Genomic DNA, 21,296 nt, shown 5'->3' with positions numbered 1-21,296 from the left:
GACCGCATTACAAAGCCCATCCCCATTCTTATGACACACTGCATCCATGTTCGTGGTAAGGGCCACAAGCGTTGGGTCTCGAACGGTTTTCGAAGTTTTGGTCGTGGTGGATTGCACTACCCACAAGAGCAGAGCTGCAAGTGTCAAAGTTGCATTCAAAGCCAACCACACATACAAACGACGCCGATTGACTAACGCACGCACTATTGGTTCTGATGGTATCGCGGTAATTGTCGTAGTGGAGTCTGTGGCTTGTTCTACCAGAGCGCTACGCGTCGCGTGGTACGCGACTGTCAACATTCCTGCAAGATAACCTTGCACATTGTCTTCTCGGTGCTGCGACCCAACGCCCAGCGAGACCAGATGTTGTAAAACGTCTGTCATCATATCCAAGGTGGGGAGTATAGCTAAATCAGGTATCAGGTCTGGCTGCGACTGATTCGCTCCGTTTAGTGGTGATGCTACGTGGAGGTTTTCGGAAGCACCAACCAGTGTGATGTTGTAGTTTTGTTCCTTGATCATTCCAATCCTCATCGTAACCTCTGCGACTAGAAAGCAATCCGTCGCGGTCCATTCACCGTCGAGGAACCATGAAGAAGTGAACTGGCTCACGCCTATGGGCAACTGTCCAAATCTACCCGGTTTAGATGAGCACTGGGTAGTATTGGTTCCCAAGTCTGCGTCGTCCTCTTTATTTAGGCCTATACGACCGACAAGAATTGAGACATTTCTCTTGTTCTCGTAAAAGGTAGTTGGCTTCTTGTAGAGTTCTTTGGCGCTCGTAAAGTTCCACTTTTCTGTCATCCAGAAACCTAAGTTTCCCATCTTTTTACTGTTAGCGGGAAGTTCCTGCATGCTAGCATTAGCGAGGGAACTTGGCTTCCAATCTCCAAGGGTTTCCGAGTCGAATTGTACGTTCATCCACTCGATATTCGAAACTTCAAAATATGGCATTTGCGTTAAAACAAGACTCTCCGAGGGCAGATGAGGATCCAAGTACATATAGCGTCGTTGAGTAGCTTGTGTGGCGCTAAAAGCGTGGTCCGAATCCCTGGCACCCATAGTAGCCGCTCTTAATGCGATCGCGACAATATCTTCGGGGTAAAGAAAGCTGTTCCACGCGTCTTGGGTCCTGATATCCGGAAGGTCATAGTTTCGTGTTCGAGGATGGACGAGCTGGGATGAAGGAATCCACTGCAAGGACGAGTTGGCGAGAGGTGCTGCAATAGAGGATGGCCACACGAGTACGACAATGATGACTGCAAACAGCGACCAGTATAGATGCTGGGTGGATCCAAAGCCAGACAATATCGGAAGCCTCATGTCTACCACGCGGCAAAGCTCCACAAGTGTGATTCCGGTTTTGCCAAGAAGGAGGAAGACAAGGCGCCAGATGATGAGTGACGAGCCAATCTCAGCTACGAGCCGCAGAAGGACTAATGCAGCGGAAACAAAGCCAGTCGCTTCCGCTTGGTATAGCCCAGACTCGCGCTGGAAGAAGTAGGCTGGTGTTGCGATTCTGAAAGCACGCCCATCGACTAGGGTGAACATGATCCCAACAAAGGCTATACACAGACACAGGTGAAGTGGGTACCAGTGCCATGCTTTACAGGAGTTCCAGAAACCTTTGTCGTCTTGACGATTGAAGCAAATTTGCGGCTGGTCTAGTTGATGCGTGGAAATCGTGGCCTGGGGTCTCATGTTGAATCGATGACGCAAGCTGATACCGTAGGATGGAACGATTGATCTTTAAGAGACTGTAGGAGATTGAGGAAGCGCCGAGAAGATGGAATAGAACCTTAGAAGGCTGGCTCTAAGACTGCGTCTTTTGCTTCGCATCCAAACACCCGAGGACCCGCATTGAGTCGATGCACAGTCGGGTCGGTTCCCCTCAGCCTGATGCACCTCTACTGATAACGAACGCCACTTCTCACAACGAAAGAGTTGAGGCGCTCCACAAACGAACGCTATTCCAGATGCGTATATGGAAGGATCACGCAACTGACAGTGCTTAATGATTATTGGTCACACACTGCATTTGCATCGCATCTACGCGTACTCGAAATAGAGGTTTCCAAGTGAAGCTCGAGTCCATGAGCATGTTGACAATCGCACGTCTTACAGGTTCACCGTTTGGAACTATCCTATAGACGTTGCATATGATCGACAAGGCTAGGTTGCGCAAAAAGCAATGGCTTCGGGAGCACCTCGCCAATATAGAACGGCGGAGATATGTGCAACAAGGCCTATGTTCGTGTATAAACGAACACAGCAAAGACCAAGAGATATTGTATCCAAAGGGAAGATCAAGACTTACCTGAGCGCAGACTGTCAGATCCAAGGGGGTCTGATATTGTATGATAGGCAGGCATGAAGAGACTGTCCGTTAGAACCTCCACCCCTCTGAACTCTTATTGCCATGCATAGTGCTCGTTGTTCAACCATAAAGGCGCCTCGTTGTCCGTACCGCCACACTCGCCGTACCAAAGCAGACTGGCGATACTATCGTTCTCCCGCTCCACGACCTCAAATTCCAGGCCACTCTGAGCCAGCATGTCCAGAACCAAGGGCGTCGGATCCCACAATTCGACGACGTCTAATCTCCAACTCTTCGCTTCGGCCCTTGCTGCTTGTAAAACCGCTCTGAGGTATTTCACTTGTTGGTTGTAAGCATCAAAATCAGGCCGTTTTACCGCATCTGAAGAGAGCCTTGTTGCGGTCTCGTCGATCTCTACGACAAGCCGAAGCACGTATAGCACGTTCTCCGATGAACTTTTGTCGGGTTGGTTGTAGTACCGGTGAGTCCAAATGGCCCAGATTTGACTGCCTGGTGGTCCGGCGATAGCACCTTTCACGTCGGGTGTTCTATTAAAAAGGTGTCTGGTGGCGAAATTTTCTTTAGATATGTGCCACAGCATATGGTCCAGGTCTGGAATGATCGTGAAGCGGGATCTTGAGCCTTGTGCGGGTACAGCCATACGAGATCGAACCATCCTTTCATCCCGCTTGCAAAGTGCCTCCAGTTCATTTTCTACGATTGGTAAAGCGAGCGAAGGCCATACGGTAGCATCAGGTTGAAGCTCGATCTGCGAATTTGTCGCGTTCGGTGGCCAACCCAGCTTCGTATAAAACTGCTTGCCGATGTCAGAGTATAGAGTGCTCCCCACACACTGCTGCCCTTCCGCCTGCCATGTGTGTAACACTCTCGCCAGCTCACGCATCATGCGTGCTGAATAACCTTGACCTCGGTATACCTCAGGGCAAAAGACACTGGCTATACCGTGTACTATGTTTTCACTGATCGTACCGCTAGTATCGCTGGTGAGCGAGCGCTTGTAAAAGCTCTCGCAAGAGCACAGAATTTGACGTTCCCCTGGAGCTTGATCTCGGTGGACTAAGATCCACATTGTCATGCCTCCATTGCGGGCCAAAGGCACAGTGGTGAGGAATTGTGACTCTTCCAAGAAAAGCGGGAGTGTGAGCGAATCTTTCCATATGGTGAAGGTATTCGTCGAAATTGCTGTGCACTCCTCAGTGGTAGGATGTCGGAGAACTAGGTAGGAACTATCGGACGGCGGTAGGTCTACTTCGGCGGACTTAACCATGGTGGCGGATTTCCAGTGCGCAGCTTCGATTTGATTCTGATAGTCGTCCTGAATGTCGTTACTGCGGCATGTGCTCTGTTGGAAGCATGCTTGGGTGTCACGAGCTCCGGGTACCTCTATATGCACAATCGGGCGTGACGGCGCGATATCATTGAAATCGGTATGGGCATACAGCCTTTGAAACTATAATAATCCAGTTCTTTAGACATTCTGGCCATTGGATAAGTACTACGTATTTGCGGGGGGAGGGTGTCAAAACGCGTCAATAACGCGCTAGGTGGGGGTGTGATGTCATCTTCATCTGCACAGTGGAAATCGCTTGCCGCGTCCGCCGCACGAGGACAGCCACAAGCAAGATCTTCCCCCTCACCCTTCTCTATCAACACTCACACTATATCTTTGCGTCCTCATCACGCATCATAAATACACGTTACACAGTGATCATCGTTCTGCTTCGTACACTATTACTCAACAGCCTCGCGAACACCACACAAGCATACGACAAATCGGCTAAGCGTGCATGAACGAAATAGTCCTTGCGATCAAGATTCATAGCTGCTAAGCAACAACAGCAGCCTCTCTTGGCTCACCAATACCGTAACATGCCATCTAGCTCACAATGCTGTTCACTCGATGGTCGGCGCCTCATTCAACAACACTGAAACGTTGCCTGCGAACGGATCGCTCACGCGCCTTTCATCGCGATATGCCGATGTACACCCCGTCGAGTCTCGGTCTAGATGTGATTTACATGTATACCTTATACTTTCCTTCTGCGAGCGTACCCAAGTGCCCTTCGAGTGAAGCTCGCCCTTGAACGTTGTTATAACACATAATTTCGTCGACGAAGACCTGAACTAGATGCTGCATCTACAAAAGTATGCGCGATCAATACACTCGAAACGCCCGCCGTCAGGTGCGCATAGAAAGTATTCGCAAAGTCTGCCGCGAACACAGAGCTTGTCAAATACCTCAAGACACCAGCCAACGGATCGGAGTTCTACGACAAGAGCGCTTCGGGTACAGGACAGCGCCGCAAGACTGTCCTCGCTATTCATGACAAGATCTGCGTCGTCTGAAATTTGCAACATTGAGTCCACCAGAAACCATGTCCGCCGCTTTCCACAATTTTGGGTGTCGATGTTAAAAGGCGTGCTTGCTGAGAAGACCAGAGTTAGTGCTCTGTGCCAGCAGGAAGCAGCACGGCATTCGTGATCATGGGTTCTTTCCTCGTCTTCTCTATCCTTAAAGCGAACTTGGATATCCGTGTAAGTGAACTGCTTGCTTTGTTTTGTATCTTTATTGACTTTCTCATCAACTTCCCCAGGTCACCAGTCACATTCACATATCGCTTTGGAAACGACTATCGAGAGAGCATCGCGTAAAGGACAAACCCAGAAACTCCGACTCGGCATCACGTTCAAGCACATCATAATGTGACGAGGGCGTTGCCAACTGTAAGCGATATCACGCTACTCGATTGGTTGCCTTTCCGATTGGCGCCCATCACCATTACTAAAGGTTAATGTTGAGGCGCCTCTAAAAGCGATACTTCCGATGCAACTACACGAATATCCGCAAACAAAAACGACAACTCCACAGACTGCATGTAATTGCGGATATTGTCTTATGTCCGATGCGGTGCAATCGCCCCATGTTGTCAGCCTAGCCGCCCTAGCGGAGATAATTGGTGGAAGAAGGAGTGTCGGGCGTATGAATTTGGGGCGTATTTAAGCAAACATCTACGTCGCAACCATAGGATGATCTAGCACAAACACCTCAACCCAATCTCCAACACAGAAACGAAATGTCTCCCTTGTCCGCCCCTAAGACAATCGCTGGGAAGCCTGTTGGTCCCATCGGCTATGGCCTAATGAGTAAGTTGCATATAGAACACAGCAATGTGCTATCACAATCGCTAAGCACCACCTGTATAGCCCTCACGCTGTTCGGCGACATCACCCACGATGAGGCGACCAAGCCATTGAAAACCGCTTTGGAAAACGGTGCTACCTTCTGGAACGCCGTACGAATCCCATGAGAGATTTGTTCATACAGCGTTTGCTGACATCCTCATAGGGAACCTTCTACGGATCTCCAGACGCAAATTCTCTCCACCTCCTCAAACACTACTTTACCAAGTACCCGGAAGATGCATCGCGCGTTGTGCTCAGCATCAAAGGCGCCTATGATGGAGCTACACAGTCACCAACTGCTAGTCCAGAGCAGATTCGGGCATCCGTTGACGAATGCCTCACCTTGCTCAATGGTCTCAAGTCCATCGATCTCTTTGAGCCCGCGCGCGTCGACCCCAACGTTCCTATAGAGGAGAGTGTCAAAGCGCTTGCTGAGTTAATTAAGGAGGGCAAAATTGGATCCTATGGCCTCAGCGAGGTGAGCGCTCAAACCATCCGTCGAGCTCATGCCGTATACCCTCCCGCCGCTGTCGAGATCGAACTGAGCCTGTTTTCGCAAGGAGCTCTGGAAAAGGGAGGCGTCGTCGACACTTGCCGTGAGCTCAGCATCCCTGTTGTCGGATACAGCCCCCTCGACCGCGGCTGGCTGACTGGGCAGTTCAAGACTCTCGATGATATCCCCAAAGACGACTTCCGCCGTTTTTACCCGCGCTTCCAGCCTGGAAACTTCGAGAAGAACGTAGAGCTAGCTGAGGCTGTTGGGAATGTTGCCAAGAAGAAGGGGACTACCAGCGCACAAGTCGCTATTGCTTGGGTACAGCAGCAGGGTGTTCTGCCCATCCCCGGTTCCACCAAGGTGGAGCGTGTCATGGAGAACACCAAGTACGTCGAGCTTACGCAAGCGGAGACTCAGGAACTTGACAAAGCTCTTAGCAAGGCCATTGTCTCAGGCCATCGATACCCTGAGATATTCCGTGCTCATCTGGACAGATAGGAGAGAACCGTGAGCAGGTCGATATGGATCTGATGTTACAAATGATTATATGTATACTCAACAACTCCTTTCAATCACATACGACCATAGGACACTGAAAATTAGGCTTCCCGTCCGCTCAGCCATATACAAGCAGTGTACCGGCGGATTAGTAGTTAGGTGGGTGACCACTAGCGAATCCCCGCTGTTGTATGTTTTTTGTTAGTTCACCCTATCGTTTTGCGCTCGGTGAACTCGTTTTATTATAGCTTTCACGTTATGTCAATGTAGACATATCAAAGAGATGTAGAACAGATGACTTGGAATTGAGCACAAATGGAGAGATTTTCTTGCACCCGACAAACAATTCGCGGCTATGAAATAACTCATACAGGACTTAGTCGATCGCATCTGCAGTTGCGTATTTCCTGATACCCTTGGGAATACTCTTTTGCTCTCACATACATTTTTGGAAACCCCTGCTAGCGCCTTGGTACCCCTTGTACCTGCTCAACAGCGTTTCCACAACGATGGCACACTCCTTTCCTACCTCATTCACGCCATGGACAAACTGCCACAGGAGCTGATCAATCGTATAGTGTGGTTCGCAGAGCGCTACCCAGACCAAGAAAAGTGGCATTCGGCGATAGGACAATCTTTCAAGCCCGATGGTGCGCCATCTCAGTTTCCTCGCCTTGCCATTCTCAATCGCACTTGGAAGGAAGCAGTTGAGACCATTACGTTTCACCATTTAGGTGTCAAGAGCGATGAGCTGGGATCGCTTCAGTCGATTGTAACAGGAAATCGTCGCAAGTACCTCTCCTGGATCAGTTTCAAAGCGGAACTGCCAACATATTCGGGAGAAGCATACGAACACAAGGAGTCACGGCTTGATCAGCATGCCAACAACGAGGCATTTACGAAAGCTGTTAGCGATCTTTTCACCGTGTTGCGAACCTGGGAAGATAATGGTGTGAAGAACGGAGTGCGGCTTAACATTGTGGGAGCTTCGTCGCCAACAGACTTTCGGGAAGTGGATGAGCTCCAGATTGAGCTTGGTGAATGCAGAGATATTCAATCCGCTCGTTGGGCAGACTCGCACCTGCGCCTTGTGCAACCCGAGAATCTGCCTACATTATCTAATGTGCAGCATCTCACTATCGAGAATTCGGGCGGGCGAAGACTTGCACCAAGCGTTGCACCAAATTTAGGTGTGGCACTGCCAGAGCTCAGGACAGTGGACTGGGAGTTTCCAGACTGCGAGGCTGATTCTGACGCGGGGTCGGATCAGGATTCATTGGATTCAGACTTTGATCCGGAGTGGGAGTCGGCGACATCTCCCAAGGCGCGCGCCTCAGCGCGCGCTGAATTTGCCAACAAGCTCTCGATGACGCATTTCCGCTCGCTCAATTCTGCCAATATTGTCTTATACCACTGCACTCCTTCAGACCAGAGGTACACAGTTCCGAGCATTGTGCCAGAAGGCTACACATACGACCCGTTCAGTTCATCAATCCGAACCTTTTCACAATGTCTTACAACTCTCACTTTGAGTGCGCACGTCGACCCTACGCTATTTTGGCCATCAGATGGAAACGCGATTCCACCGTCTTGGCCACACTTGAAGTCGCTTGACATCACATTTGACATGGTCGCTCCATCTGGTAAATGGTACTTCACTGGTCCAACACCGGCCTACGATTCCGACGACGACCCCGAGCACGGAGTTATTGGAAGTGTCGATACACGCGAATTCAGCTGGGCAGACTTTCGGCAGCACCCCGATCCAGAGACCTTCGATCCTTTTCTCGGCGCGCTCGCAAAAGCCGTTACTCAGATGCCAGTTCTCGAGTCCTTCATGCTTACGTCTGATATGGTGGGTAAGGCAGGGAAACTGCACATTTCATATCACGCGCCAGGCCAGAGAGCGGAGTGGGGTGATGAAAGGCCGGAGGACAAGGATCACAGAAGGATTTACTACGCGTGTGAGACTGGGGTATGGGTACCAGAGCCACAGATCTCCGAAGGGTTGAAACGCGCAGGAGTTCAAAAGTACGGTGGGGAAGCGATCGAGCGATATGTGGGAAGTCAGTACTATTGAAAGTGAGCAGGTTGGATACGTGCGTAAGAAAATACGTCTAAACGCGACTAATATCGCTGTAATAGACCGCATCAACAGTCATCTGTCGCAGTGGTTGTTGAATCGCGAATACTTTGAGCGTCATGCGCAAGAAGAGGTTGATAAGGCGGCGCATATTTCTTTGACTCTCATTTCGAAACGGTGCTCTTCCCCTACGAGCCGATGTCCTGCGTCTTTGACTATTATCCGTGTCCTTTTGCTATCTTTCGTTCTCAGTGTCTTTCACAACCTCTACTCCGCCTCGCTCACCCAGCAATCGCTAAGGGTTTTCTTCTTTGCCTCGCAGAACGAGACGTGTTGTATGTTGAACTCATTTGACGACTGGTGAACCTAATTTCGGAGACTTGATGATGCTGCCGCTGTGTAGTAAGATAGATAATGTGTGCGTGCACGATCGTCTCGTGCATTCCTCGTGTTAGCGTCCAGTGTGACAAACACCGCTGCGCTCTTGCCTTTACGCGCAACGATACCGCTCTCCGAAAATTTGGTTCCGACGCCATAACGCTCGCTAAATCTCACCTTCACTTTCGTTATGCCCTGATACTGTTCCTGCACGATTCCCCTACCTATCTTTCCATGCATACCTCATCATATATACTGTTACCTTACGGTCTGAACAGCCAATATCAGAGTTATCTTACGGGTGACGACGAATCGCGAACACAATGCGGACCGCCGCGATTCCACACTGCATCGTTACTGGAGCTGTCGAAGCTCAATCATCTTGTTACGCAAAGAAAGCTTAAGTCTGCTTGCCAGCAACAAAACAGCATGCGCTTCCAGCGCAACACTAAGAAGATCAACATGGGTCTAGCGACAGGAAAAGAGAAGCGTGGTCGAGCAAAGCGAAAACCTCAAATATCTGTTCGTAAGATATCCCAAGCCGGCTCCAAAAGCGAGCCCAGCATCCGAGTTGGCGCCTCACAAGACTTACCAATCACGCTCGATAGCGATGATGATGCGCCAGCAAGAACTCCTTTGCGGTAAGTTCAATAGATAGTACACACAATGCACCTCAGATCAACGCTAACGTTAGTAGTTTGGCCCGTCATCATCCTGCCATTTCGCTCGTCGATCCGACTTTAGGAGGCTTTCATCATGATTTTCAAAGATCCCAAAGGAACCAAGATACGTTGAATGGAAGCGTCAACGCGCCACTCCAGAACACCCATGCGCCCACAAACTGCGTTCCGAGCCGCTCCTCACCCGCGTCTACCAGCAGCACGAAGCATCAGGAAAGAATTATTTTGCAAGGCACGACAAAGACACAAAGTCCTGTTAGCACCTTCGCGTACCGAGGCGCGTCTTCGGATGCTATCCAAAGCCCTCTTAGTCGTGGAGAAGCAGCAGCAACTCACAAGCCTGTCATATGTCGCAAACGACATCGGTTTCACAGTGCTACTACAGCAAATGACGGAAACATGAGAACACAAGGGCCGCGCACTGATTCTCGGTTTGTGACGACTTCGGAAGCATCGTAACCTCTCTAACAATGAATGGTAGATGTTCGAACGCTAGTTCAAGAGTCCAATCGACCATGATGGCTGATGCCAGGACCTCGCGACTCCCCACTCATAAAAGGTCCGACACGTCTACTCCCTGGGGGACCCAGTCGAGAGCCAAGCCTCTTATGGAATGCAAGCATGGGGATAAGAACATGAGTCTCCTGGATATTGATGACTTCATTATGAGGAGCAAAGTCGCTCAACTGATGGTTGTAGCACCGGCGCTTGCTGTCATAGATCTCTATCACCTCATTATCGATAGTGAAGGCGACTTACCTCGAGCCAGGAAACAAGCTATTAGGATGAGCGAGGCACCAACAATACGGTATCGACATGGGTTGGATGAGGAAGGTGATGGAATCATGGTCAAGATAGATCCGAATGATCCAGCATTCGAATGGGATGACGACGAGCCATACTCCGAATTCGACACTGCTACAGCAGCTCGCCTATCCAAACCAACTCTGAAAGCTACAAGGTCCAGAATTGTAAAGGGCTCTACTCGAGCAACTGAAAGTACAAAGTCAAACACGAAGAATCGCTCCAACGTAGGCGCCAAACGAGCAAGATCAACATTCACGAATCCTACGCATGCAAGAGAAACCAGCAGTGACCGCGACTTTATCGTTCTGGACAACGTCATTCACTACGATCTCGACTCCGATGTCTAATGACTCCCGCCACTCTACCAACACTCATGCCCACGACAGGTGCGAGGATAGCGACATTGAGAAACTTGATGTTGACGATCAACTGGATATAGACGTAGATATGCAGCCGCATTTTGCACATCAGAAGAGCTATAAATGTATAAATGGTTACATGGCTGATTCGTATGATATACAGATAGAGCAGGTTTGACCTGAAGGTACAGAGTGCATATGAAGAGCTAGGTTTCAGTCATTATGTTGCGACGTCGTCTTTCTTGCACTTGCTCTTTTAGAACCTTCTTATCCTTTCTGTTTCCTGTCAAATGTTTGCCGAAATTCGGTAGTCTTGGAGGTAAGACAACAAAGATAAATCAAAGTCCACGCGCAAACGATTCTTGCGACTAGCAATTTTTCTTACCTTGGAGTAGCAAGCTCTTATTCACCTCGCTTTTCCCGTGAGACAGGTGGTATTCGTCATCGCTCACTTTAAGTTATGATTTTGTTACTTATAAGTCTTACTTTACTAGGTTGATCATTGTTCTTACTCCAACCTCTCGCCATGGCAATTCAATGTCCCAATTTCTCATCTACTAAACCAAGGCGCCTCCCTAGGAGAAGAACTAGGCCATCGAAGGCCGCATTCCGCGCTGCAGTAGCTCATCTGGATTTTATCAATCGTAGAGCTGGCAAATTTCTCGTTCCTGCGATCGTGGAGCTCCAGGATGACGAAAACATAAGCCCCGAGGACGAGTACAGAATGGTGAACGATGCGGCTCAGTAAGCCCGGTACACTTCAAGTCGTCATCATAGTCACTGATTACAGCACTAGGAGAGCACTGAGGATGAACAGCGATCCAACTACTAGAGACCGGATTGAACGTAGAAAAATGGGGAAGAGCAAAGTCATATCAGAAATCACTGCACGACAACGGCGTGTTGTCGCAGACTCAGATGATGAGGAAGATGATAGTAAGTTTCCATATACCACATCTTACATTCGACATTCTTTTCGTACTCATATCAGCACTATCAGCTCACTCCTCACCACCCAGTGAGAATACTGGCAAAGGAAAGCGATCCGTGATCCTGCCTCCTGGTAACACAAAGCGACAAAAGGATGGCTTCCCGTCTAGCGCCGACAGCAATAACGGCCAGAATGTCAGGAAGTCAAAGAGGCCACGACATGACTTGAACGCGGAGCTCGAAGATCTTGGCATCGACATGGAAGGATGGACTGCATCTGAAGATGCGTCTAGGACACTACGGCGGCGAAAATAGACATGTATGGCTCGAAGCGGTACGTCGTTCAGTAATAGTAGAAGATGATTGAAAGTCATATCGCTTGCCATCTAGGGAAGAAAAGGCCAAACAAGAGCCGCAAAGATCTAGTCATCTAATCATTATCACATTTGATCAATATCTAGAAAAAAAAAATAGCCTCATTGCTATACAACCATGGAACTCTCTGCTTAATCTAGCCCCTTCCTTTCCCAACAACTTTTCACAACACGCCTCCCTCTTTACTCAATAACGAAGCACCTTCACCACAACGAGAGCGATACCGAGCAGCAAGACAATCCCACCAATAATGATACCGATAGTAGCACCAGTCGATATACCGCCACCATCAGATCCGGGGGCTTCTGCTTTCATAACCAAATCAAGTGTTGAGGTAGGTTGAGCAGGGGTATCTGCCGCGGAGATTCGGTGCAAAATGTCCTCAATAGTGTGTGAGGACACTAATGTCGAGAAGGATGTTGCGACGGAGTCTACTGACGATGTGACCTTCGGCGTAAGCAAAGAGAAGGGAGACATAGAAGGCGCGCAGTTGCAGTTGTGGGTTGGCGTGGGCGCGACGGCGCTGGGAATGTAGGGGTAGAATGGTGGCATGTTGTTGTGATGACGTTCTGTTGGATACAAAGGTGGTTGAAAGTCCAGCTTTGAGAGTATCTTATGATGCGTTGAGAGAGAATGATGAAATGTGGTGAAGAGACTCCAAAGGCCTATTGTAGACCAGGTGGGAATGTGATGCGAAGACTTGCGAGACATGTTGCATTCACAATATTCGCTTTGAAGACTCTGGAATCATTTTGTAAGTAAACAACGTAAGGTCCTTAAAGTCAGTGTGCACTACTCACTGCTGGTTTGCGCAATTTGAAGCCGGCATAGGACACCATTTTTCGCCTCATCCACATTTCTCTTGCCATGGAATTGCATCTTTATAGAGTTGACTCATCTTTACTCTCTATCTTCTCACGGCTCTTTCTGGTGCGCGAATATATGCGCTATCTGCGCTGGCCCCAATGAACTGTTGCATCTGCGTCTCTACCTCTTTCTTCGCCATGCGCTCCTGCTCTTGTTGCGCCTGTAGTTGCTTCTTGTTTTGATATCGCTTCACGGTTTGCAGGTAAAATACCCATACTATAAATGCGAGGAAAGACGGCGCAAAAATGCACATTGGAATAAACCATGGTAAGGGAATAGGACCGATTTTGTGGTCCTCGGCGTTGATGGATTCCGCGCGGTGGTGGAATTTAAGCGCTGGCATATTGTATTATCTATGTAAAGAACGTGGTAGGAATATTATGCGGTTGCGAGAATATATGTAGAAACGACTGTGGGTGAATTGTTGAATGAATGTGGACGAGTGAAATGTCGAAGGGTGGTTCACGATAGTTAAGCCGTGATAAGAACAATGAAACCCAGAAAAAGTAATATAAAGAAAGGAACATTGATGGGAAGAACTAATCACTGTGTTTGAAGTAACGAGTATTAGGATTAAAAGCAAGATTGCAGGATATATGTGCGAAACCCAAAACCCCGAGGTCCACCCGCTGAAAACGCGTCTCTGACAACTGCTTGTGTTTCATCTTCAGCGACCACACCACATTTTCGGGTGCACCCTCACAACCACCCAAAAGGACCACGACGCATTGTAGGCGAGTTAAGAGGTGAGACATTGTTGTAATCTCGCGTACGGTTGTGATCAATCTGTCCATCGTCCGAACTCAACGGGGAGACTGGCTGATCAATTATATCTAGAGGGCGCAGGTCGGATGAGGGCACCGGCAGCTGGGTTACAGGACGGGGTTTAGGTACCAGCTTGCGTGTTGGGATGGAGCTGGGAAGCTGCGGAGATACATACGCGCCACCGTTACCGCCTCCGGAAATGGGAATCCACTGAAAGTTGTCAGCGCTAATGGCTCGATCTACACAGTCTCGGGTAACATGCACACCTTTTTCAGAGAAACCGTCTTGCCAATTCTGAGCGCGAGCAAGATCGACGGGATCCATGCCATAGCCTTCGGAGATTGGAATGTCATCAGGACGAGTGACTGAAGGTGAACCATCCCGGTAGCGACGACGACCGCGAGTGTACGGATAATTTCCCTTTTCCAAATCGTGGGGCCCGGAACTTCTGCGCAAACAGTACTTGACTGACAAGAACAACGCAAGAACGATACCCAGAACGATTACCACAGCACCGAGAATCGGACCTGGGTTACTCGCGATTCTGGGAACGGCCCGCTTTGTCAAAACTGACGATAACGCCGTAGGCATGTCTTTTCCTACAGAGGTAAGATGGGGCATTTCAAATGGTGTTCCACGGTCGAAAGCAAGCCCGGCAACTTCAGGTAATGCAATTGGTGGTGTGCTGTAGTCAACGAATGATGGCACAGCATCAATCGGCGGTGCCACATTAGGGTTCAGAGGGTTGTCGAGGTGTGCGGTTGGGAGACAATGGGTACTAGGGTGCGAATCAACAGTGGATGTAGGGGTATCAGAGAAAAAGAATGCTCCGCCATCTGATGCCGTTGAAGTCCAGGTAAAGACGTCAGATGAGTAGAAGATACCGGAATCTGGTGCAGTCGAGGTAACTACCATAGGACCAGTAGCAGATGCCAAGATGTCTGTAGAAAAGAATGTGCCTCCATCTGATGCAGTGGAAGTCAATACAGAAACGGAGGATGAGTAAAAGGTACTGGAATCTAGTGCGGTTGAGGTGGGTGCTGCGGGGCCGGAAACGCCAGGAGAGAAGAATGTGCCTCCGTCTGATGCTGTTGATGTTGCTGTAGGTGTTGTAGAGGGCGAGCCTAGAGCCGATGAGGCAGAGGCAGTCGGAGCGGTGCTTGGACTGGCACCGGGCCAGATAAAGTCAGCCATCCTCCTTGGTACAGGACTATGTTGACAAGGATATCTTCGACGGGTTCCAGTTCTTGGTTGTTAGTCCATCCAGTGTCGTGGATCTAATAGTTATCAAGTCGTTGTCAATATTGTTGTTGAGTTGCTTCGTCTGGTTCGGTATCAGCTGGTAGCAGGGCCTGAGAAAAGAAACGGACAGAAGTTCATCATAAGCCGTAAGTCAGAAAACGCTGTATGCGAAGACTGGGTATTGTACAGCGACAGTGACTGACCGCAAGGCAAGTATGTTCACAACGTCGGGTTCAACGACCCTAAGCTGCTCAAACCTTTTTTCAAAACTTCTCTCTTTGCCTGTTACTCATATCGGCGTACCACGCGAAGACGACCAGAACACTCACGGCGATGGCAACCAGAGCTGCAAGTAATAACAACACCCACCCGATTACTCTACAAAACACCACCTCTGTCTTCCCCACACCACCTCACCCTCCGGACACTTCTAGTACTGAATTTCGCATATTTCTTGGCTTTTTAGTCTTTGGCGCCATAGCCGGTGCCGCTCTTCTCCTTTACCCAATTGTTGTATTTGCGCTGGATCGGCGTGGTAGGAAGCATGCTTCAGCGACTTTGACTAATTCACAGTCCGGTTTGACGATGAGCGAGGAGGAAATGCAGGAGAGGGTTCGGAGACCGCAGCCTGCTGTGCTACATTGAGAGGAGGACGGAATGGGCGGACGTGTGGTTCTATTGTATGCTGCTCTTGGTGAGGGATCTGCATGTGATTCCTGCGAGTAAGAAATTTTGTCTCAATCCAAGATGATACTATGGCATTGTTTTGTTGTTTCCAACATGCGAATTAGAATCTTGAATCGTGCAAGTGAAGCCCGTCCAGACATGCCGAGATGACACGGCCAACCTAGTAACAAACTTGGCATGTGACAAAGGGTTTAGTCAAGTCGTCCCGTTGCGCCGAGTGGTGTTGGATGCGAGATGCAGCGTCACGATGCTTTGTTTCGAGCGGGTGCTGTCGTTGCTATTCTGCAAGGACATGGCGAGCAGATAAGAGGCGAGGTATTAACCGAGGGCGCAAGAGTGAATGCAGGGCGTTGGGCGGACGGGATGCCATGACGGAGGCGGAAGGTACCGGTTTGACGCACGAAGACATCCCGCGGCCGGTGGAGCTTTCTTTTTCTGTATCCGAGCTTTGCGCAACCCTCCCGCCGCCGACCAACCCACCTTGACGACTTCCACAGCAAAAGTGTAGCTTCAATTGGATTGTAGCCACACTGCGATACCCTCAATATGTTGGCTGCTCGTTCCTTCGCCGCCCCAGCGCGCCAATGCCTGCGCCAGGCCAACCGCTCCCGATGGGCGCCCGCGCTCTCCCAGGTGAGCTTCCAGCGAGCGGGACAGACGAGTCTTGCGCCTCGACACGTCGAGGCGTGCAGGTTCCAGGCGACGACATGTTGAATAGTATTGACCGCGGCATAGGTCTCCGCCCGAACATACGCCTCCGAGGTGGCCAAGTTCCACGGAACCAAGGGCAGCGACGGCAAATACTCTGTCACTCTCATCGAGGGTGATGGCATCGGTCCCGAGATTGCGCAGTCGGTCAAGGACATCTACTCGGCCGCCAACGTCCCAATCAAGTGGGAGTCGGTCGACGTCACCCCGCGCCTGAACGAGGACGGCAAGACGGTCATCCCCGACGAGTCCATCGCCAGCGTCAAGAAGAACTTGGTCGCCCTCAAGGGCCCGCTTGCGACGCCCATTGGCAAGGGCCACGTCTCCCTCAACCTTACCCTCCGCCGCACCTTCAACCTCTTCGCCAACGTCCGTCCCTGCAGATCCATCGCCGGCTACAAGACTCCCTACGACAACGTCGACACCGTCCTGATCCGTGAGAACACCGAGGGAGAGTACTCTGGCATTGAGCACATTGTCGTCGATGGCGTCGTACAGAGCATCAAGCTCATCACCCGCGAGGCCTCTGAGCGCGTTCTGCGATACGCCTTCCAGCACGCCCGCGACATTGGCAGGAAGAAGGTCCGCGCTGTCCACAAGGCCACCATCATGAAGATGTCCGACGGTCTCTTCCTCAGCACTGCCCGCGAGATCTCCAAGGAGTTCCCCGACATTGAGTTCGACGCCGAGCTGCTGGACAACACTTGCTTGAAGATGGTTACCGACCCTGTCCCCTACAACGACAAGGTCCTCGTCATGCCCAACTTGTATGGAGACATTCTCTCCGACATGTGCGCTGGTCTCATCGGTGGTCTCGGTCTTACTCCCTCTGGTAACATCGGTGACAACTGCTCCATCTTCGAGGCTGTCCACGGTTCCGCGCCCGACATTGCTGGCAAGCAGCTCGCTAACCCCACCGCGCTTCTTCTCAGCTCCATCATGATGCTGCGACACATGGGTCTCACCCAGGAGGCCAGCAACATCGAGCAGGCCATCTTCAAGGTTCTCGCCGAGGGCAAGGTAAGTTGCATCCACCACGTTGAAACGAGCATGTATGCTAATCCTTCTATAGACCATCACCGGTGACCTGGGTGGCAAGGCCAAGACCTTCGAGTACGCCGACGCTGTCATCAAGGCCCTGAAGTAGATTAAATTATGGATTTGACGAGCATTGAAACGACCGAATGGTAGCGATTGCATGCTGTGGATATGTACTAGTCCTTGTACTATAGCTACCATTTAGCTAGATATACGCCGATACCTCTTGAACTTTCCACGTTATCATCAACTTGTCAGCTTGTGCCAATCTGCATGTGCTTCAAAACAGCGCCTTTGAGCTAGCAATATCATAGCCATGCAACATCTAGATGTGCAAAATGTGGGTGATAAATTTATAGCTCTCCAAAGAAACATTGCGAGCACATTGCATGTGCGTCCACAGACGCAACGCGAGCAAGTATTGCCGAGCAACTTCGCTTCGCCTTCGACGACCCCGTCGCAACGCCAATCTTTCCAATGCCACCCAAACCTCCCATCCGCTTCCCTACGATACCTCCTGCTGCGCCAAAACAGTATGTGAGGCCTTCCCTACCAATCAGACTGGCAAATCGAGGTCCGCAAGTCCCGCTGCGATCCCTATCCGCCTCGGCATCACCTTCGAGCCCCGTCCGTCGTCCTCCTCCACCACCACTTCAATGGCATGAAACCAGCCACGCCCGCACAGGCCGACGCTACATAAAATGGGGCATAAACGGTTTCGCGGCGATCTCCGCCATGCTCTTCATCCGCGACAATTGGTTCGAAATACAGCACGTCCGCGGTTCCTCCATGGCACCTACACTCAGCCCGGATGCGCACGAGACTGGTCGCGAAGACTACGTCATTGTGATACCGTACCATGCTACGATTGATTATAGTACAGTTCGTAAAGCAGAAGAAAAGGAGGTTTGGAGCGTAAAACGTGGTGACGTCGTAACGTTTTGGAAACCGCATAAACCAGGCGAGATGGGTATCAAACGTATTGTCGCTATGGAAGGAGATACGGTTTATCCTGCAAGGGGATATGCGCTTGATCCGCAAATCTATGAGGCGAGGTTGAAGGGTTTACCGGATGGGCTGGTAGATCATGATGAGGACAGTATAGCGGCGAGGGATGGTCCAGAAGTGGGCAAGGTGGTTGTGCCATATGGACATGTGTGGCTTGAAGGGGATAATTGGAGGAAGAGCTTGGATAGCAACGACTTTGGGCCTGTTAGCAAGGGCTTGATTCAAGGTAAGGCTATAAGGGTTTGGAGGGACTGGTGGAGATTGAGAGAGGTGGGCGATGAGAGGAATAAGAGGGAGAAGCGGATGAGAAGTAGGGTCGTGGAGGGACGGAGTGAGGCTCCTGAACTGTTCTTGGAGTGAGAGTAAGATAATCTTTGCATATGAAAGTTGGCATACAAGTGGTATAATTTGTGTTGGTGATGGGTATGTACATATATCTCATATTGCGCAGTCGTTCATGCTGACGCCACTCAGCCACTCTTGAAGAGTGTCTCAATCTCCGCACACACCGCATCTGTGACGCCCTTGGTATTCTCACTGCCACCAAGATCCTTCGTCTTAACCCCTCTTGCGGTGACATTCTCAATCGCCTTCATAAGCCCATCCGCTGCCTTTTCCTCGCCAACCCATCGCACCATCTCAGCAGCACTCCAGAATGCGCCTACTGGGTTCGCAATACCCTTGCCTGCAATATCCGGCGCAGAGCCGTGGATAGGTTCAAACATGCTCGGATTCTTTCTTGTAGGGTCGAGGTTAGACGATGGCGCGATACCAATCGACCCACTCAGCGCAGCAGCAAGATCAGACAAGATATCTGCATGTAAGTTGGTAGCAACGATAGTGTCCAGTGTAGAAGGATGTAGCGTCATGCGCACAGTCATAGCATCCACGAGCATCTTGTCAATTTCAACATCTTCGTACTCTTTTGCAACCTCGTAGAAGACTTTATCCCAGAGAACCATGCCGTGTCTTTGGGCATTGCTCTTGGTCACCATGGTCAGCTTCTTGCGTGGTCGCGACCGTGCTGTCTCAAACGCATATCGCATGACTCGCTCGATGCCGACGCGCGTAAAGATGCTCACTTCGGTGGCAATGGTATGGGGACTTTCCTCATGGGAGGTGCCGCCTTGGCCGGAGTACTCGCCCTCACTGTTCTCGCGGATAATCATCCAATCAAGGTCCCCGGGTTTACAATTGGATAGAGGAGACGTGGTTCCGGGGAGGATGCGTGTAGGCCGTACATTGACATATTGATTTAGAGACTTTCGAATCGGCAAGATGAGTGACCAAAGGGAGATGTGGTCGGGAACATTGGGCCAGCCTACTGCGCCAAAGTATATGGCATCATAGGCTTTCAACTGCTCTAAGCCGTCAGGTGGCATATACCATCCTCGCTCGAGATAGTTTTTGCTGCTCCAGTCAAAGGTATTGAAGTCGAATTCAAAGCCGCCAATGGTCTTGGCGAGAACGTTGAGGACCTGGATGGCGGCTTCTGTTATGTCGACTCCGATTCCGTCACCTGGAATGCAGGCTATGCGGTGTATGTTTGTTACTGAATGGATATGTGACGGCATCTTAGTGGTTGTCGTTGCTCGTAGGTTTCGGGAATAGTCAGGGTAAGGATCAGAAGGTCCGATTAACGTTATCGTGGGTCCGATTGATGGTTCTTTACGAGCAAGACGACTGTAGCAAGCTCGATGGTTTTATACTACAAGCAAGTCATGACCATCGGACATTCTTTCTCCGCGCAGGACATAGTACGTCCGGATACAATTCTACGTCCCGAAGTGGCTCCCAAGACATTCTCCAGGTGCGTGAGCTGAGTTAGGCGCTTGCATGTTCCCCTCGTCGAGACCCTGTGCGTCGCGCCTTCCCCGCGCTAGCTTACTGCAGCCGCATGCCCCACCAAAGCCACGCGTGTTGAACGGAGCAGAGCTCACCGCTTGGGCCGAGACCACCTTTCTCTGATACAAACATCTTCCGCCTCTCCCATACATACAGGCCTCAATTGCTTTTTCCACGCCACTACACATCTCACATACTTCAAAATGGCAGCTGCATACCCCCCTGGCGGAACCTTCTTCCAAACCCTCAAGAAGAGCTTCGCAGACGTCCCTGTCGACGAGGCCAAGGACAGTGCCATCTCGACGACCGAGTTCCTAGAGGCTGCTGAGAGCACCACCACTCTTTTCGATGTCCTGGGCTCCGTGGCCTTCAAGCCCGTCAAGGGTGACATGAGCGGCAACATCAAGGTGCGTAGAGGCTGGGAGCTTGAAGTGATGCCATAAGAAGCGTGGTGCTAACACGGTGCAGAAAATCCGCGACAGGCAGCTTGCTGCACCAGCCCAGTCAGAGACGCTCCAGGAGCTTTGCTTGAACGAGCTCAAGGAGAAGAAGCACACTGCCACCGAGGGTCTCCTGTGGCTGACCCGGTAAGTCATCCTCTCCACTCGACAGCATCATGCCACTAACATGCATGTCACAGTGGCCTCGACTTCACTGCTCAGGGTCTCCGTCACAACATCTCCAACCCCTCCAAGGAGCTCGCCGACTCCTTCCGCGACGCCTACGGCAACACACTCAAGCCCCACCACTCCTTCATGGTCAAGCCCGTCTTCAGCGCTGCCATGAGCGCTACACCTTACCGCAAGGACTTCTACAGCAAGCTTGGCGATGATGACAGCAAGGTCCAGGCTGAGCTGGAACAGTGGCTCGCAGCGTTGGAGAAGCTCCTCGCTATCCTGAACGCGTTTTTGGCAAGGAAGGAGGCCAAGTGGTAGAGGAAAGCAAGGCAGCTATTAGCATACCCTACTACATGAATGATGAGCATGAGCAGCTACAATATGCTGTATGA

The 21,296-nt window shown here is 50.6% G+C and overlaps 13 protein-coding genes across 13 annotated transcripts; 7 read left to right on the top strand and 6 right to left on the bottom strand.

Annotated features, from left to right (window-relative positions):
• Positions 1 to 28: 28 nt before the first annotated feature.
• Positions 29 to 1,701, bottom strand: CC77DRAFT_1062548 (hypothetical protein; the record flags this gene model as incomplete). The annotated part of the gene is made up of 2 exons (XM_018528532.1): positions 29 to 134; positions 197 to 1,701. 2 exons carry the CDS (start codon positions 1,699 to 1,701, stop codon positions 29 to 31), a joined length of 1,611 nt encoding a protein of 536 aa, XP_018384820.1.
• Positions 1,702 to 2,411: 710 nt separating this feature from the next.
• CC77DRAFT_938114 (hypothetical protein) lies at positions 2,412 to 3,605 on the bottom strand (the record flags this gene model as incomplete). The annotated part of the gene is made up of 1 exon (XM_018534588.1): positions 2,412 to 3,605. The coding sequence occupies one exon, from the start codon at positions 3,603 to 3,605 to the stop codon at positions 2,412 to 2,414; it is 1,194 nt and encodes a 397-aa protein (XP_018384819.1).
• Positions 3,606 to 5,412: 1,807 nt separating this feature from the next.
• Positions 5,413 to 6,515, top strand: CC77DRAFT_938322 (Aldo/keto reductase; the record flags this gene model as incomplete). The annotated part of the gene is made up of 3 exons (XM_018534605.1): positions 5,413 to 5,482; positions 5,543 to 5,631; positions 5,685 to 6,515. The coding sequence occupies 3 exons, from the start codon at positions 5,413 to 5,415 to the stop codon at positions 6,513 to 6,515; spliced, it is 990 nt and encodes a 329-aa protein (XP_018384818.1).
• A 530-nt stretch (positions 6,516 to 7,045) lies between these two features.
• On the top strand, positions 7,046 to 8,875 carry CC77DRAFT_1021516 (hypothetical protein). The gene has a single exon (XM_018525282.1). The coding sequence runs from the start codon at positions 7,057 to 7,059 to the stop codon at positions 8,593 to 8,595; it is 1,539 nt and encodes a 512-aa protein (XP_018384817.1). The 5' UTR covers positions 7,046 to 7,056; the 3' UTR covers positions 8,596 to 8,875.
• Positions 8,876 to 9,405: 530 nt separating this feature from the next.
• On the top strand, positions 9,406 to 10,810 carry CC77DRAFT_1095888 (hypothetical protein; the record flags this gene model as incomplete). Its single annotated transcript, XM_018529815.1, has 3 exons — positions 9,406 to 9,617; positions 9,674 to 10,087; positions 10,138 to 10,810. The coding sequence occupies 3 exons, from the start codon at positions 9,406 to 9,408 to the stop codon at positions 10,808 to 10,810; spliced, it is 1,299 nt and encodes a 432-aa protein (XP_018384816.1).
• Positions 10,811 to 11,341: 531 nt separating this feature from the next.
• On the top strand, positions 11,342 to 12,113 carry CC77DRAFT_1072513 (hypothetical protein). Its single transcript, XM_018529158.1, has 2 exons — positions 11,342 to 11,758; positions 11,814 to 12,113. Exons 1-2 carry the CDS (start codon positions 11,557 to 11,559, stop codon positions 12,065 to 12,067), a joined length of 456 nt encoding a protein of 151 aa, XP_018384815.1. The 5' UTR covers positions 11,342 to 11,556; the 3' UTR covers positions 12,068 to 12,113.
• An 89-nt stretch (positions 12,114 to 12,202) lies between these two features.
• On the bottom strand, positions 12,203 to 13,171 carry CC77DRAFT_163662 (hypothetical protein). Its single transcript, XM_018530364.1, has 2 exons — positions 12,928 to 13,171; positions 12,203 to 12,868 (listed from the first exon to the last, which is right to left on the bottom strand). The coding sequence occupies exons 1-2, from the start codon at positions 12,994 to 12,996 to the stop codon at positions 12,314 to 12,316; spliced, it is 624 nt and encodes a 207-aa protein (XP_018384814.1). The 5' UTR covers positions 12,997 to 13,171; the 3' UTR covers positions 12,203 to 12,313.
• CC77DRAFT_1062541 (hypothetical protein) lies at positions 13,035 to 13,337 on the bottom strand (the record flags this gene model as incomplete). Its single annotated transcript, XM_018528531.1, has 1 exon — positions 13,035 to 13,337. The coding sequence occupies one exon, from the start codon at positions 13,335 to 13,337 to the stop codon at positions 13,035 to 13,037; it is 303 nt and encodes a 100-aa protein (XP_018384813.1).
• Positions 13,338 to 13,640: 303 nt separating this feature from the next.
• Positions 13,641 to 15,143, bottom strand: CC77DRAFT_163697 (hypothetical protein). The gene is made up of 2 exons (XM_018530366.1): positions 14,026 to 15,143; positions 13,641 to 13,969 (listed from the first exon to the last, which is right to left on the bottom strand). Exons 1-2 carry the CDS (start codon positions 14,951 to 14,953, stop codon positions 13,944 to 13,946), a joined length of 954 nt encoding a protein of 317 aa, XP_018384812.1. The 5' UTR covers positions 14,954 to 15,143; the 3' UTR covers positions 13,641 to 13,943.
• Positions 15,144 to 16,234: 1,091 nt separating this feature from the next.
• On the top strand, positions 16,235 to 17,543 carry CC77DRAFT_1062539 (isocitrate dehydrogenase subunit 2 mitochondrial precursor; the record flags this gene model as incomplete). Its single annotated transcript, XM_018528530.1, has 3 exons — positions 16,235 to 16,321; positions 16,424 to 17,416; positions 17,469 to 17,543. The coding sequence occupies 3 exons, from the start codon at positions 16,235 to 16,237 to the stop codon at positions 17,541 to 17,543; spliced, it is 1,155 nt and encodes a 384-aa protein (XP_018384811.1).
• A 581-nt stretch (positions 17,544 to 18,124) lies between these two features.
• CC77DRAFT_910342 (LexA/Signal peptidase) lies at positions 18,125 to 18,799 on the top strand (the record flags this gene model as incomplete). The annotated part of the gene is made up of 1 exon (XM_018533641.1): positions 18,125 to 18,799. A coding segment is annotated over one exon (675 nt), but the record flags the coding sequence as incomplete, so codon positions are not given.
• A 58-nt stretch (positions 18,800 to 18,857) lies between these two features.
• On the bottom strand, positions 18,858 to 20,353 carry CC77DRAFT_163692 (tartrate dehydrogenase). Its single transcript, XM_018530365.1, has one exon. The coding sequence runs from the start codon at positions 20,014 to 20,016 to the stop codon at positions 18,913 to 18,915; it is 1,104 nt and encodes a 367-aa protein (XP_018384809.1). The 5' UTR covers positions 20,017 to 20,353; the 3' UTR covers positions 18,858 to 18,912.
• CC77DRAFT_163633 (glycolipid transfer protein) lies at positions 20,254 to 21,276 on the top strand. The gene is made up of 3 exons (XM_018530363.1): positions 20,254 to 20,694; positions 20,756 to 20,874; positions 20,928 to 21,276. The coding sequence occupies exons 1-3, from the start codon at positions 20,491 to 20,493 to the stop codon at positions 21,220 to 21,222; spliced, it is 618 nt and encodes a 205-aa protein (XP_018384808.1). The 5' UTR covers positions 20,254 to 20,490; the 3' UTR covers positions 21,223 to 21,276.
• Positions 21,277 to 21,296: the final 20 nt, after the last annotated feature.

This window comes from Alternaria alternata (genome assembly GCF_001642055.1).
Source record: "Alternaria alternata strain SRC1lrK2f unplaced genomic scaffold CC77scaffold_13, whole genome shotgun sequence".
NCBI classification, from domain to species: Eukaryota; Fungi; Ascomycota; class Dothideomycetes; order Pleosporales; family Pleosporaceae; genus Alternaria; species Alternaria alternata.
This window is presented reverse-complemented; position numbering and strand designations above follow the sequence as displayed.